Below are 16,558 nucleotides of genomic sequence, written 5' to 3'. Positions count from 1 at the left end.
GCAAAGATCAGCATTCCTACCACAGCACTTAAAAACGGTTTAGCATGTAAGTATAAAGAAGTGTTTCTGAATAAATTGATACAAATATGATGCATCTTTACATCTATATGCGTATATACACTTATAACTTACCTGTTATCTACCTTTCTATACATACACATCCCTCCCACATTTACAGTGTCCAGTATCTAAAGAATGCAAAACAAGTTTTTGATAACAGGGAGCAGCAACTCTGAGATACTACAGGAAACAGAACAATGATTCAGTATTTGGCAGTACAGACAATACCTTAACAAAAACAGCATTCAGCCTCATAGCAAAAGGGTTTAGTACAGTCAGCTCAAGGAGGACATCCAAAGCAGTATCAACTTCAGCCTCATTTCCACTGCAGACATGGGTTACTAGGGCACCAACCACTTCCTATACAGGGAGATCAACAGGACAGTGTAAAATAAAAATAGGACATGGCCATTCTAAAGGGTTCATGCCTGAGGCCTTTCTTTTTAATTTTTTTTTCATTATTTATGTTTACTTCATGTACACTGGTGTTTTGATTGTATGTATACCCGTACAAGGGTGTCAGATTCCCTGGAACTGGAGCTATAGACAGTTGTGAGCTGCCATGTGGTCATCTGAGGCCTTTCTAACTTCTACCTTACTACTTTTTATCTAACTGCCATGAGCATTGGCTTCAGAAGGCCTGTAGTCACACTGGCTAACTACACTACCATCCTGACTCCCTGGCCCACGCTGGCCTAAAACTTGTAAATCTCCTGTCTCGCAAGTACTAGGATCACAGGAGTAACAAGCACTGTTGACCTGCTTTCAGTAACGTATCAGTGGGCTCCATCAAAACCTTTTGCTCCTTTGTGTAGTCACTTGAATTTTTATCTATGAGTTAAATTTTACTTAAGCTGTGACTGGACTTTGTATGTGTTGAAATTTCTTGAAAAGACTGTACTTAAGGAGTTGAAGGTCTTACAGATTTTGTGATAGAATACAGGTGAAACTGGCATAATTTCAATATGGCCTCCTTGGAAACTGCACTAACATGAAAAAAACTACACACATATACACATAATAAAAAATAATACAAAATAAAATCTAAGCCAAGTTGTCTTAGGTATTACATATGAGTGGGACCTTAATGATTTTACAGCAAATTTCAGCTCTCACAGTTGGATCCTCCAAGCCAATCTTACTACTTGAGGACAGACTAGAACTGAGTATTTTCCTTGCTTATAAAACAAGGTCCTGCTGTATACCAGTCAGGCCTCAAACTTTTGTTTATCTTCCTTCCTGTGGCCTGAGAACTGATTACAGGTGTGCATCACTATGGCTGGGATGGAACTGAGTGCTGAGGTGCTGGTCAAAGTTATTTCATTGTCATCTAATCACCCAGAATATACATCAAAGCACATCCATTTATTTGAAATTATACCTTTCTACATCCTTGCTTCTTCCTTATCCAAATAAATGTTTCAACATACCTGCTGGCAGTAAGTATCAAAAAATTTGAAAGCATATTTGTATAGGAGACTGCCAAACAAAATTATCCTCTGGTCCTGAGAGTGAAACAAAGTTTGAGCAAGTAAAAGAATGGATGGGCAGATGTCCTTAAGAACCTGGAAGAAGAAGAAAGAAAAAAGACTAGGAAACAGTGTCAGAGAACCAAACGTGCTAAAATCCACTAGTCACCTAAGAACCTGTTGGTGCTCTCAAGTCATCTCCCTGACACAGCACTCACACTCCTTGTATCTTTACTGCTAAGCACTGAACCCAGAAACTGCAACATGCTAGACAAACACTCTACCACTGAATTACATCTCCAATCCCAACTCTCACTTTAGCTTAAAACAACAAGACTTTCTTTCGGTGGGTACTGCAGATGGCCTCAAATGTTGTAGTTACAAGATGGACTTGAATTCTGACCTTTCTGCCTTCAACATCCCAAATGCTAGTGTGAGCACCCACTTACAGCAACTTTAAGGAATCTTAATCTTAATTATACCCCAAATAATCCTTCACCATTGATTTTTCTCTCAGAATCAGACTCCATACGTGGGTAACAACTTGACCTTAGAATTCAAAAAATAAAATGATAAGCTTAATATACAGTTCTATTTGTTCAATTTAGAACTACAAGCCAGATTGAATGATTCCAGTTTCTTCACTCGCTCATATTGCCTCCTAGTACCTGCTCTGTTTCTGTTATGACTTAAGTTCAGTCTGTAACATTCAATGCTACCCAAACTGAGTTCCGTATATGTATATGTGCATGTATGTGCGTGCATGTGCATGTGTGTGTTCATGGAAGTATGGGTCTAAATGTGTGCTGGTGACCATTCATGCCAGTGCATGTGGAAGGCAGAAGTCAACCTCAGGAGTTGTTTTCAGGAACCATACACCTTATTTTTTGTTTTTGAGACAGGCCCCTCAACTTGGAACTGGGCCTCAACAAATGCAATATTGGCTGACCAGTGAACATTAGGGGCTGCCTATTTCCACCTTCCCAGTACTGTGATTATAAATGTGTATTGTCATACTCAACTTTTTTGTGGGTTCTAGAGATAGAATTCACATCTTCATGATTGTGTGGCAAGCCCTTTACCAACTCAGTTATCTCCCACACTCCCAAACTAAGTTCTCTGAATAACTATTATAGAAAGAAAAGTGACCAGGTCCCACCAATAATATAATACAGACAGATATTAAGGAAGCAAAAGTAAATAATGCTAGTAATTTCATCTTCTTTACAGATATTGCTATTTCAAAAAAATAGTCAAACCAAAGAAACAAACAAAGAACACAGGTGCAGTAGTATGCTGCAGGTGGGTCTTTATGATTCAAGGCCAGCCTGGTCTATACATCAAGTTTCAGGCCAGTCAAGCCTACATAACGAGACTCTCAAAAAAAAAAAAATCAAAACACGTTAAAAAATCATATTGAGGCTAGAAAGATGGCTCAGTAGTTTAGAGTACTTGGTATTCTTCCAACAAGTTTGGTTTACAGTATCCATTTCACAACCACCTGTAACTCTAGTTCCAGAGGATCCAACGTTCTCTTCTAGCAAGAGCACCTGCATGCACATGGCATATACACACAGGGACATAAACACATATACAAAAATAAAAATAAATATGTTTTAAAAAATACAAAATACAGCGGGGGCTGGTGGTGCACACCTTTAATCCCAGAACTCGGGAGGCAGAGGCAGGCGGATCTCTGTGAGTTCGAGGCCAGCCTGGTCTACAGAGCGAGTGCCAGGACAGCCTCCAAAGCATGACAGAGAAACCCTGTCTCAAAAATCCAAACCAAAATACAAAAGACAAAAGACAAAGGAATTTGGAGTTTGATTCAGAGAAGTTCAAGATAAACCAACTTTGTTAACTTCTTGAAAAGATGAAGGTCAGTCTTAGGTTGGCATATTAATATCATCATCTCAAATCAACAAAGCAATTACTTCACTGCCCTGAACAATGTTGAGCTCCCTATCAAAGATCAATACTGAGAAAGGTGTTATGGGATTTGCACATGGTACAGAAAACGACAAAAATGTTATCCTCTCAGCATCTCTCCACCTGCATACGGCACACTCACCAAGTAATGTGTGGAGAATGCACTGTCGAGCAGTTGTTCTTGAATGCAGCCAGACTGAATCTTGTTCCGCAGCACCTTTTCAGTGCCCTTCTTTGTCTGTGTGCTGGTGCTGTAGATGATGAGCAGCATGGCCACATCCAGAGCCTGTCAGAGAGCCACAACAGGAAGCTGCTCAACACACCAGGGCTGCAGCTCAACTACTTCCCGCTAAAGCGTAATGTAGACACTCGCTTCCTCACTCTTCACCCACAGAGCTCACACGCTTACAAAACACAGAAATATCTTTCAGAGAAAGAATGTGCCACAACTGCTTTCATAAGAAAGTTTCAGAATATTAAGAGAGGGGATATTAAAATAGAATTTTGAAGTCGGGCAGAAGTGGTGCACGCCTTTAATCCCAGTACTGGAGAGGCAGAGGCAGGTGGATCTCTAAGTTCGAGGTTCAGCAAGTGCTACAGAGCAAGTGCTAGGACAGGCTCCAAAGCTACCCACAGAAACCCTGTCTCAGGAAAAAAAAATAGAATTTTAAGCATCTTTACATTTGTTAAAAAATAGATGAAATCACTTGCCAACTAAATTATATTCTTTCATAATTAGGAAAACTTCTTTATAAAAAGAGTATAGATGCTTATCAATATAGGATGATTAAATAAGTTATAATTGTTTTTTAAATATATAACAGAGCCACAAAAACCAGTATAAGGTAAACCATTTTTTTGTTTTGTTTTATTTTTTGTTTTCAAAACTGGGTATTTTCATGTAGTCCTGGCTGTCCTAGAATTCACTTTGTAGACCCCACATGGGTGTTGTGAACCGAGCCCTGGTTCCCTAGAGCATTAGAAGTGCTTTTAACCCCTGAGCTGTCTCTCTATCCCAAAAACAAACTGTATGTGTATACAAACACAGGCATACTCCTACCAACAAATATGGGCATATACATGTGTATGCATAATAAGACTATCACAAGAAATGGGCTGGGTATGGTGGCATATACCTTTAATCCCAGCATTTGGGAGACAAAGACAGGTAGATCTCTGAGTTCGAGGCCACCCTGATCTGCAGAGTGAGTTCCTGGATAGCCAGGGCTATACAGAAAAACCTTGTTTCGAAAAACAACAAGAAAAATCAAACAATTGGGTTATAATATGATTATCATTCACCCCCCACAATTATTTTCAAGCAAATCATGGTAGCAAATGCCTGTCATCTGAGTACTTGGGAGCAGATGTAGGAGTTCAAGGTCAACTTCAGCTATCCAGTGAGCTTGAAGGCAGCTGGATGAGACCATGTCTCATAAAACTTGTTTATTTTCAGCCGGGCATTGGTGGCGCACGCCTTTAATCCCAGCACTCGGGAGGCAGAGGCAGGCGGATCTCTGTGAGTTCGAGACCAGCCTGGACTACCAAGTGAGTTCCAGGACAGGCTCCAAAGCCACAGAGAAACCCTGTCTTGAAAAACCAAAAAAAAAAAAAAAAAAAAAAAAAAAACTTGTTTATTTTCATCATTTATTCTGTATCATAGAAACTTTCAAGATTGTCATCTAATAACTGGACACCCAACTAACAAAACTCTGGCAAGAGAAAAGATTCCAATCCAAGCAAAACTTTCAGAAGAAACAATCAGTATACAGAAGCACAAACATACAGCTTCTTCACAGGAAAGGTCCCTAGGACGAAAAGACAAGTTGGGCACGGTGGCTTATGTTTGTGTTCGCAACACATGGAAGCTGAGGTAGGAGAATCACCTTTAGTTTAACAGTGAGTTCTAGGCCATCATGGACTGCAGAATGTGACCCAGACACAGACACACACATAGAGTCAGAGACAGAGAGTTAGGGGTGGGAGCGGGGGTGATAGGCACAATACTACTGCCCGCCTTACAGCAGAAAGTCTAACTAACCTATACAAGTCAGGACTACACGAGCAGAGAAAAATCAGTGCGCCCTTGTCTTGACAACTTGGCTTGGTAGGGAGGAAGGTCAGCCATAGGCATAGGGACAGTACTAGGTGGGGTACTGCTTCTTTGACTGTAATTTCATGTAGGTAGAACAACCTCCTATATCCCTACTGAATACTGTAGGCTAAATTCATTTCCAGAATTAGGTAAGAGCAGACCACTCAGCAAGTCATCCCTCAGGTTGTCTTCTCCACATACCCAACATTATCAGAGCAGCTACACAAGAATAACTGTAGGAAAGACAGAAAGAAAGTAGAGCAGTACAACAGTCAATGCAAACTACTTTCAGTTCAAAGCACAAGACTATTACCTTATGCTCAGTCGCTGACTCAATGCGTTCAATTGCCTAGAAAAACAAGGGCCACAATATTATAGCAATCAGTGGAGCATATTCATGCTTCACTCCACATGTCCTGCTCATCTTCCCATCATTATTATTTATACTTGAATAAATTTTAAGATTTATTTCACCCCAGTTCACACATCTATCAGTGACTGATGACACTCATGGATTACTTTGACACTCAAAGTTGCAAGGATCTTACCTTAATCCAGGCTTCAGAAATGGCTTTCTCATATCTAATGGCTGACTTGATGACATCGAAGACAAGAATAACACAGTCTTTATCACTGTTTTCCTGATTTCCTGAAGTGCTACAAACAGCAAAGCAGGAAACATTTCTTCACTTCGTCTCCTTATCAGACAGGACCTTATAAATCTGAGTTGTTGACTATTAAGCATAGGTTCTGGAGGAAGCCCCAATCTCATCTGTAAACTACTGAAAACTTGTACTGTGGACTACTGTGGACTACGTGGAATTGATCAGAATGGCTAGGAAAGCACACACACTGAGTCATGCTACGTGATATGAAGGTAATCTTAATACCAGTATTTGTCATTTATTAGGATCTAATAACTATCTAGTCTTCAGGGTAAAAGTGAGAAACATATGATTATGCAAGAAGAAGAATGGAAATTGGAAATTACTCTGTACCTTGTTAGTCCTTTACTCTTTAACTTGCTTTGGGAAGCCTGAACCCGTGACGGCAAAATAAAATGCTGCACATTCAACTTCTCCCGAAGCTCAGAAATCACCTATGAAAAGTCAATATTAATCATGTATTCTGTTCACTCTTAGTGGACAGGCACAGTCCATTTTCTCAATGGAACCTTACCATCCCCAAAATACCTACGAAAACACTTGACTTGTAACAAAAGGCATGTCAGCAGACTGGATGAGAACATTTCTAGCACGTATAGAATGCTACACCCTAAACCTTTGATTTATTTGAAGTGCTTCTACACAGAAATAGCATATGTCATTCTGCAGCAGCTATGCTTAGTAATCAACCAGACTGGGCTGCGTTCTCTCCCAACAGCTATCTGAAGTAATGAGCATCAATTAGTCCAGGACCATGGGTATCTTAATGTAAGCTCGATAGGAAATAGTAGCGTACCTCAAGTGAAGTGGTGTCTGTTACAGAATGAAGAATGAACTTTACTATCACAGGTAAGTCCTCTAGTCGGACAGATGATAGCTTGCCCATCACCAACTGGCGGATCTAAAATATAAACAGTACAAAACTCTTTACTACTGTAACCCAATAAATACTTATCAGATAAAATTAGAAAATTCTTTTCACGCTTGATTTTCCTACTTGTAGTTTAAAAGAAAAACCTATTATTTTCCCCCAAACTACAAAGTCACAATTAAAAATGTCAAAGACTTTTCTAACGCAGACAAGTGATAAATGTCAAATATCATTAGTCTTACATTTCAGAGCCTATGGTCACAACTGACAGACAACGTGAGAGCAAAATTAAGTGTCACTCTCCACCTACTGCCCTCACCACTGACCCAGCACACTTTGTACTGTGAAAGACCACTGGGTTTATGAATCTGTCCCCTTCTTCAGACAGAATGCTGAAAAGCTAATTCTGCTACAGAATAAAACTATGTTATTTAAAAGGGAACCAAGGTCCAGTGAAATAACTGCCAAGTAAAAACCGACTAAATTCAGGAATGCTTGTATTTTAAAAGTTAGAAAAGAAGTAAAAACATGTTGTTTTCCTTGAAGATTTTAGCATCTAAGGCTGGCCTTTACCTCACTATGTAGCTTAGGATGGTCTTGAACTTCTCTTCCTCCAGTCTCTACCTCTTATTTATATATATGCCACAATATCAAGCTTATGTGGTAGTGGGGATCAAAGCCTTGTACATCCTAGGCAAGATTTTACAACTAAGTATATTCCTAGCCAGCACATGACACCTGAGTTTAATCACCAAAACACACATAGAAATAGCCAGGCATGGCTCTACATACTTGTAATCCCAGCATTGGTGCTGTGGAGACAAGCATATCACTGGAGCTTGCTAGTAAGCTCCACACAGTGAGACCCTGTCTCAAAAAACAAACAGAGAGAGAAAGAGAGAGAGACAGAGGAGGATGTGATTCACTGGTGAAATGTCTGCCTAGCTGTAGCACGAATTCTAATTGGTATTAATAATAAAAACCCAGAGTCAGATACTGGGGGGGGGGAGCTGAATGATTAGGGAAGCAAAGCAGCCACTACTAGCTCTTACCTCTCTACCTCAGACCCAACAGGTCTGTCTCGATCCTGTCTCGATGAATTCTCAGACCAAATGTTCTCTCTATGAAACCTCAGACTGAATCCTAGATTGCCTAGACTATCCGTCTCTATGAAACCTCAGATTGCCCTGAGCTCCGGTCTCCTCCCACTTTATATTCCTCTCTAGTGCTGGGATTAAAGGTGTGGGGTCCCAAGTGCTGAGATCATCCAAGTGTGAGCTCTGTTTCTCTTTTAAACAGACTCAATCTCATGTAGCCCAGGGCGGCTCTGAACTAAAAGAGATCCATCTACCTCTATCTCTCGAGTGTTGGGATTAAAGATGTGTACCACTACCACTGCCTGGCCTCTTTAGCTAACTATTGTGGTTGCTGGGACTAAAGGTGTGTGCCATCATTGCTTGGCCTCTATGGCTAACTATTGTGGCTAGCTTTGTACTCTAATCTTTAGGCAACTTTTATTTGTTAAATCATAAACAAACTATAACCACACTTAGCATTTGTGGGAGCCTGGGTTTGATCACCAGCACAGTAAAAAACAAAACAAAAGCCAACTAAGTTGCATTGCTTAAGCCAGACCTGGTGCACACATGTATTATCCCAGCACTGGAGAGGCTAAGGCAGGAAGATTTTGAGTTTGAGGCCAGTCAGGGCTACCTAGTCAGACCACCTGAATTAAAAGGAAAAAAGTAAAGGGGCTGATTTCTGGCTTAGTGTTATAGTGGGTGGGTAGTTTTAATACCCATGATAATCCCTATCACAGGTGTGTGTGCGCACACACACCAAATACTTAAGTTTGTGAGCATGGTTTCAAAGCACTATTTTCTTTCATTGGACATGATTTCTCCCTATTTCTGAAAAGCAGAATTTTTCCTACCTCAGACAGGAAGGTTGAGTCAAGTCGAAGACTGGAAAAGACATCCAAAATTGGAACAGTCAATGAAGTATTCTGTACCAGCAGCTTACTGTTAATAACAAAGAAGGAAAAGCTGAGTAATGGTTTGAACAGAACTGGGCAGAAAACAACATTAGAAAGTCACTCACTAGAGTTGGGGAAGACAGGATATGCAGTTATCTCTTGGTACCTGTAGAGGATTGGTTCCTAGGTTACCCATGGCACCAAAATCCTAGGATGTTCAAGTCTATTTTATAAGATGGTGTGTTTATTAGCACATAATAAATATCCTCCTTCATATTGTCAATTAGTTCTAGGAGACTTATAATACCTGATGCAATGCAAAAGCTATACAAATAGTTGCCATGCTATATTGTTTGGGGAAACAATCTGTGTCAGTGCATGTGCAATTTTTCTCTTTTGGAAGATTTTTAATCTGTAGCTGCTTGAACTTGAGAATGGAACCCACTGATAGAAAACAAGCTGTAGCCGGATGGTGGTGTCGCATGCCTTTAATCCCAGCACTTCGAAGGCAGAGGCAGGTGGGTTTCTAAGAGTTGGAGGTCAGCCTTTAATCCCAACACTCAGGAGGCAGAGGCAGGAGGATTTCAGTGAGCTCAAGGCTAGCCTGCTCTACATACATTGCTCCAAGACAATTAAGAATACATAGAAACTGTCTCAAAACAACAAAACAAACAAACAAAAACAAAACACAACAAAAGATTGTATTCAGTTATTATTGTCTTTGTTAGAAAACATAATACAAGCTCATTACAAAACTTCAAATAATCATGTAGAAATGAAATGCCTTCCTTCACATCTTTACTACTGAGAAGTCACTGCTACTAAATTGGTATACACTTTTCCTGAAAAACTAGGAGGAAAGAAACCCACAATATTAGAGTGGACTGTGGTCCACATGATGGATATATGCATGGAGCCACAGCAGTACACAGAAGGGAGATGGGTAGCAGGTGTCCTGTGAGAAGGTACATGAAAATGGGTAGCATAGTGCTCCATCCAGAGAAGCACACTGTCTGAAAGCACAAAGGAAAAAATCACTGAACATTATCTACAGTATTGCAGACAACTATCAAAGAAGGAACTACCAGATGGGCATGGTGGTACACACCTTTAGTCCCAGCACTGAGGAGGCAGAGGAGGCAGATCTCTGTGAGCCTGATCTACACAGCAAATTCCAGGTCAGCCAGAGCTACAGTGAGACATTGTCTCAACTTTTTTCAAAGTATTATAAAATGAATTTTTAAATACTTCTAGGAAAAAGATAGAGTCCATGAAACTAGTGTGCACTTGCTTAAGATACATGAGGCTTTGACTTCAATTCTTAGCACTGGAGGAAAACCAGGACAGAAACTGTATCCTAGGGATATGGTTCCCCTCTTATTAATTACTACCCTCCAATTACAGTATGACTTTTACATGGGTGACAGCTAGCAATGGATTTCAGCAATAGGTCCTTATGCACGGATGTGCACTGTAATGGGCCATCTTGGCACTCAAACATGCAGATATTTAAGAGCACCACAAAGGATTCTGATGAGCAGTAAAGCATGACAGACCCTTAGAGGAAATGAAACAAACAGACTATATTCAAATTCTCTATAGCCCAATCCTAAACCAGTTATTTTTATAACAACAGGCTCATCATTTAAATGAGAATGGGGGGCAGTGAGGTAGCACAACAGATAAGGGCATTTGCTATCAAGCCTGAATATCTGAGTTTGATTCTGGGGGTGTAAAGTATAGAAGGAAAGAATCAACTCCAGAAAGTTATCCTCTGGCCTCCATAAACAGAGGTAAGACGTGTGTGCACCATTCCCTGTCACATACGCAAATAATCAAAAGAAATGAAGCACGTGGAAGGCAAATGCAGTGGCACAGAGCTGTAACCCCAGACCTAAGACTCGAGGAAAAGCAAGAGGTCAGACGTTCCAGGTCATACTCAGCTACAGGGTGAACTTGAGGCCAGCATGGACCATATGAGACATCCATCTTAAAAAGGAGGTGAGGAGGAGAAAGTAAATTCGATTACACAAATATATGCAACTATTAGAAAACCAAGTCAATCTTCATACCTTCCCTACTCATTTAAGGTACATGCACCATAATTTATAATTTTTACATCTTGAGGCAGGATTTCATGCATCCCAGGCTGACCTCAAACTTGAAATGTCACCAAGGAAGACCTTGAATTTCTGATCCTCCTGCTTTCACCTTCTGCTAGCATACCTGTTTTATGTAGTGCTAGGAAATTCACACATTTTGTACAAGTCAGACAAGCACTCTTATCAAATGAGTTATATATCCAACTACTTCTTTTGTGTGATTTTGAGTCTCATGTACCCCAGGCTGGCTTAGAACTTGCTACATAACCAAGGATGAACTTAAACACCTGTATTCCAGCCTTTATGACCCAAATGCATGTGTATGTGTGTGAACACACACCAATGTGTTCCACAGTGCTTTTAAGAAAGTCAGAGGAGCCTGGCGGTGGTGGTGCACACCTTTAATCCCAGCACTCGGGAGGCAGAGGCAGGCGGATCTCTGTGAGTTCGAGGCCAGGCTGGACCGACAGCCTCCAAAACAATACAGAGAAACCCTGTCTCGTAAAACCAAAAAAAAAAAAAAAAAAGTCAGAGGAAAACTTGTGTGAGTTAGTTCTCTTCCACTATGTGGGTTCCAGGATCAAACTTATGTCATCAGAGATGACAGGCAAGACCCTTAGCTACTGAGTTTTCTCACCAGCCCTAAACTTAGCTCTTTTCATAGTGAGACAAACAAGTTCCCCTGGTAAAGATTCCATGAGACATTACCACAGTGCTTACCCACCTGAGTTCTTTCCCCACATTAGCATGCTGGGAATCCACCAGGATCTCAGGAAGGCTAGTGATGAAGTCATGCTGTAAGTTTCCTGGAGCAACACTGATCAACTGCATCATCTGGGATGTGAGGTCCTGCAGGGAGAACATTATTAGAACTGTAGCATGTAAGAGGAAGAGAGAGTAAGTCATGGGGGAACAGGAAGGTTGAGTGGGGGGGGGGTTGGATAGAGGGAAGAGGGAATCATAGGTTAGAAGACAGATCAGGCACCAGTGTGACCTCTAGTGATCTAAAGGGATGACACCAATTGGCAAGCTAAGCAATAGTGGAGAGACCACCTCGAATGCCTATTCCTTATAATGAACTTGATGTCTATAACCATCCAGAGCCTTCATCCAGTGACTGATGGAAGCAGAGGCAAACACCCACAGTTAAACACTGAACTGAACCCAAGGAACCCAGTGACAGAGAGGAGCGATGAGCAAATTGGCAAAGAATGGGTTGGCAAAACCAGCAGAGACAGCTGATCTGAACAGGGGAGAGCTCTTGGACCCCAGACCGACAGACAAGCATGGGACTGATCCGGACCCCCCCCTCCCCCGAATGTGAGTGTCAGTGAGGAGGCCTGGGCAACCTATGGGGCCCTGAGCAGTGGATCAGTGTTTAACCCTGGAATACAAACAGATACCGTGTGTCCATAGCACAAAGAGGGATGCTCTCTCAGCCTGGACTCTTAGAGGAGTGCCTGGACCCTACCCTGAGTGAAATGACAGACTCTAGATATCCCCTATGTGGAAGGAATTGGCAATAGGGTGGGAGGCTGGGGGAGGATGGGGGGGTGCGGGAGGAGAGGAGGGAGAGGATACTGGGATTGACATGTAAAACAAGCTATTTAAAATAAAAAAAAAGAACTGTAGCACGTTACTCAAAACAAGCACCATTTGTTCATGAAATACAGACTGAAATCATCATGTATACAATCTGACCATGTATACAACATGACTCAAGCTCAAAATGTATTTATTTATTTTTAAACTATTTCTTGCTGGGCGGTAGTAGCACATGCCTTTAATCCCAGTACTTGGGAGGCAGAGGCAGGCGGATTTCTGTGAGTTCGAGACTAGCCTGGCCTACAAGAGCTAGTTCCAGGACAGCCTCCAAAGCCACAGAGAAACCCAAAACAAAATATTTATTCTTTTTTTTTTCTTTTAGGCCGGAAGAGGGAGCCAGATCTCATTACAGATGGTTGTGAGCCACCATGTGGGTGCTGGGAATTGAACTCAGGACCTCTGGAAGAACAGTCAATGCTCTTAACCTCTGAGCCATCTCTCCAGCCCCTCAAGCACAGAATTTAAATTAAGAGGCAAATAGGTGCTGGGGTGAGAGTACACTCAATAATAATAGTAATAATAATAAAGTGCTTTTTTTAAAAAAACAAGAATGAGGACCTGAGTTCAATCCCCAGAATCCATGTAAAAGAAGTCAGGCATAGTAGCATGCACTTGTAGTCCCAGGTCTGGGGAAACAGAGGCAGGTAGACTCCTAGAGTACATTGGCCACCCAGCCTACATTGGCAAATCTCAGGCTACTGAAAAACTGTTCCCCCCACCTCCAAAAAAAAGTGGATGTTGCCTAAGGAATAACATCCAAGGTGTTCTCTGGTCTCCAGACACACACACCACCCACCCACCCACCCACCCACCCACCCACACACACACACACACACACACACACACACACACACACACACACATACACACACGCCCATGAACATATACCCACAAAAGAAGCAAATGCCTGTCCTCTAAACTCACATAACTTAGTAGACAGGATACATTCAAGAAGAGTACAGACTTCAAATTCCAGTTGAGGTGAGAAAAAATCCCTGTTTTTCTAAATAAAGGTTTAGCTTGGAGTGTCCTGTCAGAAACTAGAAGAATGATTTTAAGAACTTCTGAAAAGATGGTGGACATGGTAGTGCACACTAACAATCTGAGGACTTGGAGAGGCTGAGGCAAGAGGATCAAAATTCTAGGCTAGTCTGGTCTATACAGCTAGTTCCAGGCTGGCCAGAGTTAGATAGTGAGACCCTGTAAAAACAAAAAAAAAAAAAAAAAATACGGAAACAAATAAGTCATCTAAAAAGAAGACCAACTTTACCAAGGCACGTAACTAAATAAAATAATTGCAAAAACTACCTAAAGTTTTCTTCACTATGTAATCAAATTAAAGTATTTGTAGTGAAATATGATGGCTGGGGATCTCACCACTTTTCAGAAATAAAAAGTACTTTTTGAACCAAGCAGCAGTGGTACACGCTTTTAATCCCAGCACTCAAGAGGCAGAAGCAGGCAGTTCTCTAAGTTTGAACCCAATTGTCTGTAGAGTGAGTTCCAAGACAGCCAGGACTACACAGAGAAACCCTGTCTCGAAAAAGAGGGGGAGGGGTAATCTTGAGATTTTGAAACACAAATAAATACCTCCCTCCATTTTTGTTCTGCTTTTTTGAGACAGGGTTTCTCTGTGTACCCCCAGGCTGTCCTGGAACTCGCTCTATAGACTAGGGTGGTCTTGAACTTAAGAGATCCACCTGCATCTGAGAGCTGGGATTAAAAGTATATACTACCATGCCCAGTTCTCTTCCCAATGTTTAAAAAAAATATTTATTTAGCCAGGTGTTGGTGGTTCATGGGAGGCAGAGGCAGGCAGATCTCTGTGAGTTCTAAGCCAGCCTGGTCTACAGAGTTCCAGAACAGGTTCCAAAGCAATAGAGAAATACCATCTCCAAAAAACCACCACCAAAAAAAAAAGTTATTTTACACTTTGTGGGGTATGAATGTTTTGCCTGCATATACACATACCACGAAATGTGCTTGCTGGATCTCTTGGAACTGAGGTTACAGACAGCTGGGAACCACTGTGTAGGTACTGGAAATTGAACCCATGTCTTCTACAGAGGCAACAAGTGCTCTTAACCTCTGAGCCATCTCTCAAGCCCAGTGGTTCTTAACCTGCCTAATGCTGCACCCCAGTTCTTCATTTGTGGTAACCCCAAGCATAAAATTATTTTTGTTTCTACTTTATAACTGTAATTTTGTTATTCTTATGAACTATAATGTAGATATCTGATATTTCTGATGGTCTTAGGCAACCCCTATGAAAGGGCTATTTGACTCCCAAAAGGGTCATGACCCACAGGTTGAAAACAACGGCTCTAACCCCTTACCAAGTATTTAACATACAATAAACTATACTTATCTTTATAACTGAAGAAGTTTCTGTCTTTTAAAAAGTACTTATTAATGCATGTATGCTGTATATGGGGGACATGTCCTTGCCAGAGAAAAGCTTTGTGGGACTTTTATGTGGGTTCCAGGGAACAAATCAGTTCTTCAGTTTGCTTTACAAGCCCTTTACCCACTAATTCTCACAGTCCTTTACAAATCAGACAAGGGTCTCTATATGGCCCCTCTTCTGGCTTCAGACCTTCTATCTTCCTCCCTCATCCCCAAGTGCTGGGATTATAGGTACATACCACTTCATGGAGTCTAAGCTTCTTTGGAAATACATTTTTTTAAAGAGTCAAATACTCAAGATTCTCAAATCAGAAAAGCTGAGTAAAGGTCATATATTGGTAAGAAAATGAAATTTAAATTTACAAAGGGAAAAAATCCTCAAAATCAAAAAGGTTTGGTCAATCATACAAAAACTTACTCTGTTTTTTTTTTTTTTTGGGCCAGGGTATCATTATGTAGCCCAGGCTGGCTCAAGTTGACTTCCATCTATTAGCCTCTAAATGCACAGATTACTGGCATGTACCACCATCCCAGACTAAAATTTCTGTCTGTTGTTGAGACAGAGTTTCACTATGTAGTCGTGGCTGTCCTGGAACTCACTATGTAGACCAGGCCATCCTGGAACTCACAAAAATCAGCCTGCCTTTGCCTCCCAAGTGCTGGGATTATAGGCACACAATACTATGCCCAGCTGTAAAAAAAAAAACAACAAAAAAAAAAACAAAAAACTTTTTAAATTGATGAAGCCCCCAAACCACCTACCTTGCTATCCACAATCCTATCCAGCCATTTTAGTTGATTGATAATGAGTCGGGACATGTTGATTCCATCACTGCTCTCGCTGAAATGTCAGAATGAAAAGCAATTGAGCTGTTTGTCTCGTCCTTCCCTCTGTCCCTCTCCCCATTACAATTTTTTGTTGTCACTGAGGATGGGATTTGAGGTTTCAAAAGCCCATGCCATTCCCAGTTAGTTCTCCTCTGTCTCCAAGTTTCAGATAAGGATGTAAGCTCTTTGCTATTGCTCCAACACCTTGCTGCCTACCAGTTGCCATGATGGTATGAACTCATGACTATCTCTGAAACTGTAAATCACAAATAAACTCTTCTGTAAATTGCCTTGGTCAAAGTGCTTTGTAAAAAAGTGACTAAAATAGTGCCTAGGGAGAAGAGATAATATAACCTCTTAAAAATAATGTGATTCTGTGTGTATGTGTGTGTGTGTACACATATACACATGGAGGCCAGACATCAACATCAGGTGTCTTCTTAAATTGCTGCATCATATTTTGTGAGCAAGAGTCTCTCATGGATCCTGGAGCTCACCAAATCAGCTAGACTAGATGGCCAATAAGCCCCCCGCCTCATCTTCCTATCTCTGC

At 41.1% G+C, this 16,558-nt stretch overlaps 1 protein-coding gene across 4 annotated transcripts in view; it reads right to left on the bottom strand.

Moving 5' to 3' along the window:
• The window catches only part of Fancd2 (FA complementation group D2), a 65,677-nt gene that overhangs the window by 39,396 nt on the left and 9,723 nt on the right, over window positions 1–16,558 (bottom strand). For all 4 annotated transcript variants that reach the window (XM_040737412.1, XM_040737411.1, XM_040737413.1 and 1 more), the window contains 10 exons: window positions 15,940–16,018; window positions 11,891–12,015; window positions 9,023–9,110; window positions 7,015–7,119; window positions 6,552–6,652; window positions 6,102–6,210; window positions 5,867–5,902; window positions 3,601–3,744; window positions 1,491–1,625; window positions 289–420 (listed from right to left, as the gene is read on the bottom strand). In XM_040737412.1, coding sequence (XP_040593346.1) covers window positions 289–420; window positions 1,491–1,625; window positions 3,601–3,744; window positions 5,867–5,902; window positions 6,102–6,210; window positions 6,552–6,652; window positions 7,015–7,119; window positions 9,023–9,110; window positions 11,891–12,015; window positions 15,940–16,018 — 1,054 coding nt within the window. The remainder of the gene's footprint in view (window positions 1–288; window positions 421–1,490; window positions 1,626–3,600; window positions 3,745–5,866; window positions 5,903–6,101; window positions 6,211–6,551; window positions 6,653–7,014; window positions 7,120–9,022; window positions 9,111–11,890; window positions 12,016–15,939; window positions 16,019–16,558) is intronic.

This window comes from Mesocricetus auratus, unplaced genomic scaffold, assembly GCF_017639785.1.
Source record: "Mesocricetus auratus isolate SY011 unplaced genomic scaffold, BCM_Maur_2.0 Super-Scaffold_100676, whole genome shotgun sequence".
Classification (NCBI taxonomy): Eukaryota; Metazoa; Chordata; class Mammalia; order Rodentia; family Cricetidae; genus Mesocricetus; species Mesocricetus auratus.
Note: the sequence above shows the minus strand (reverse complement) of the source record. Positions and strands in the feature narration are given on the sequence as shown.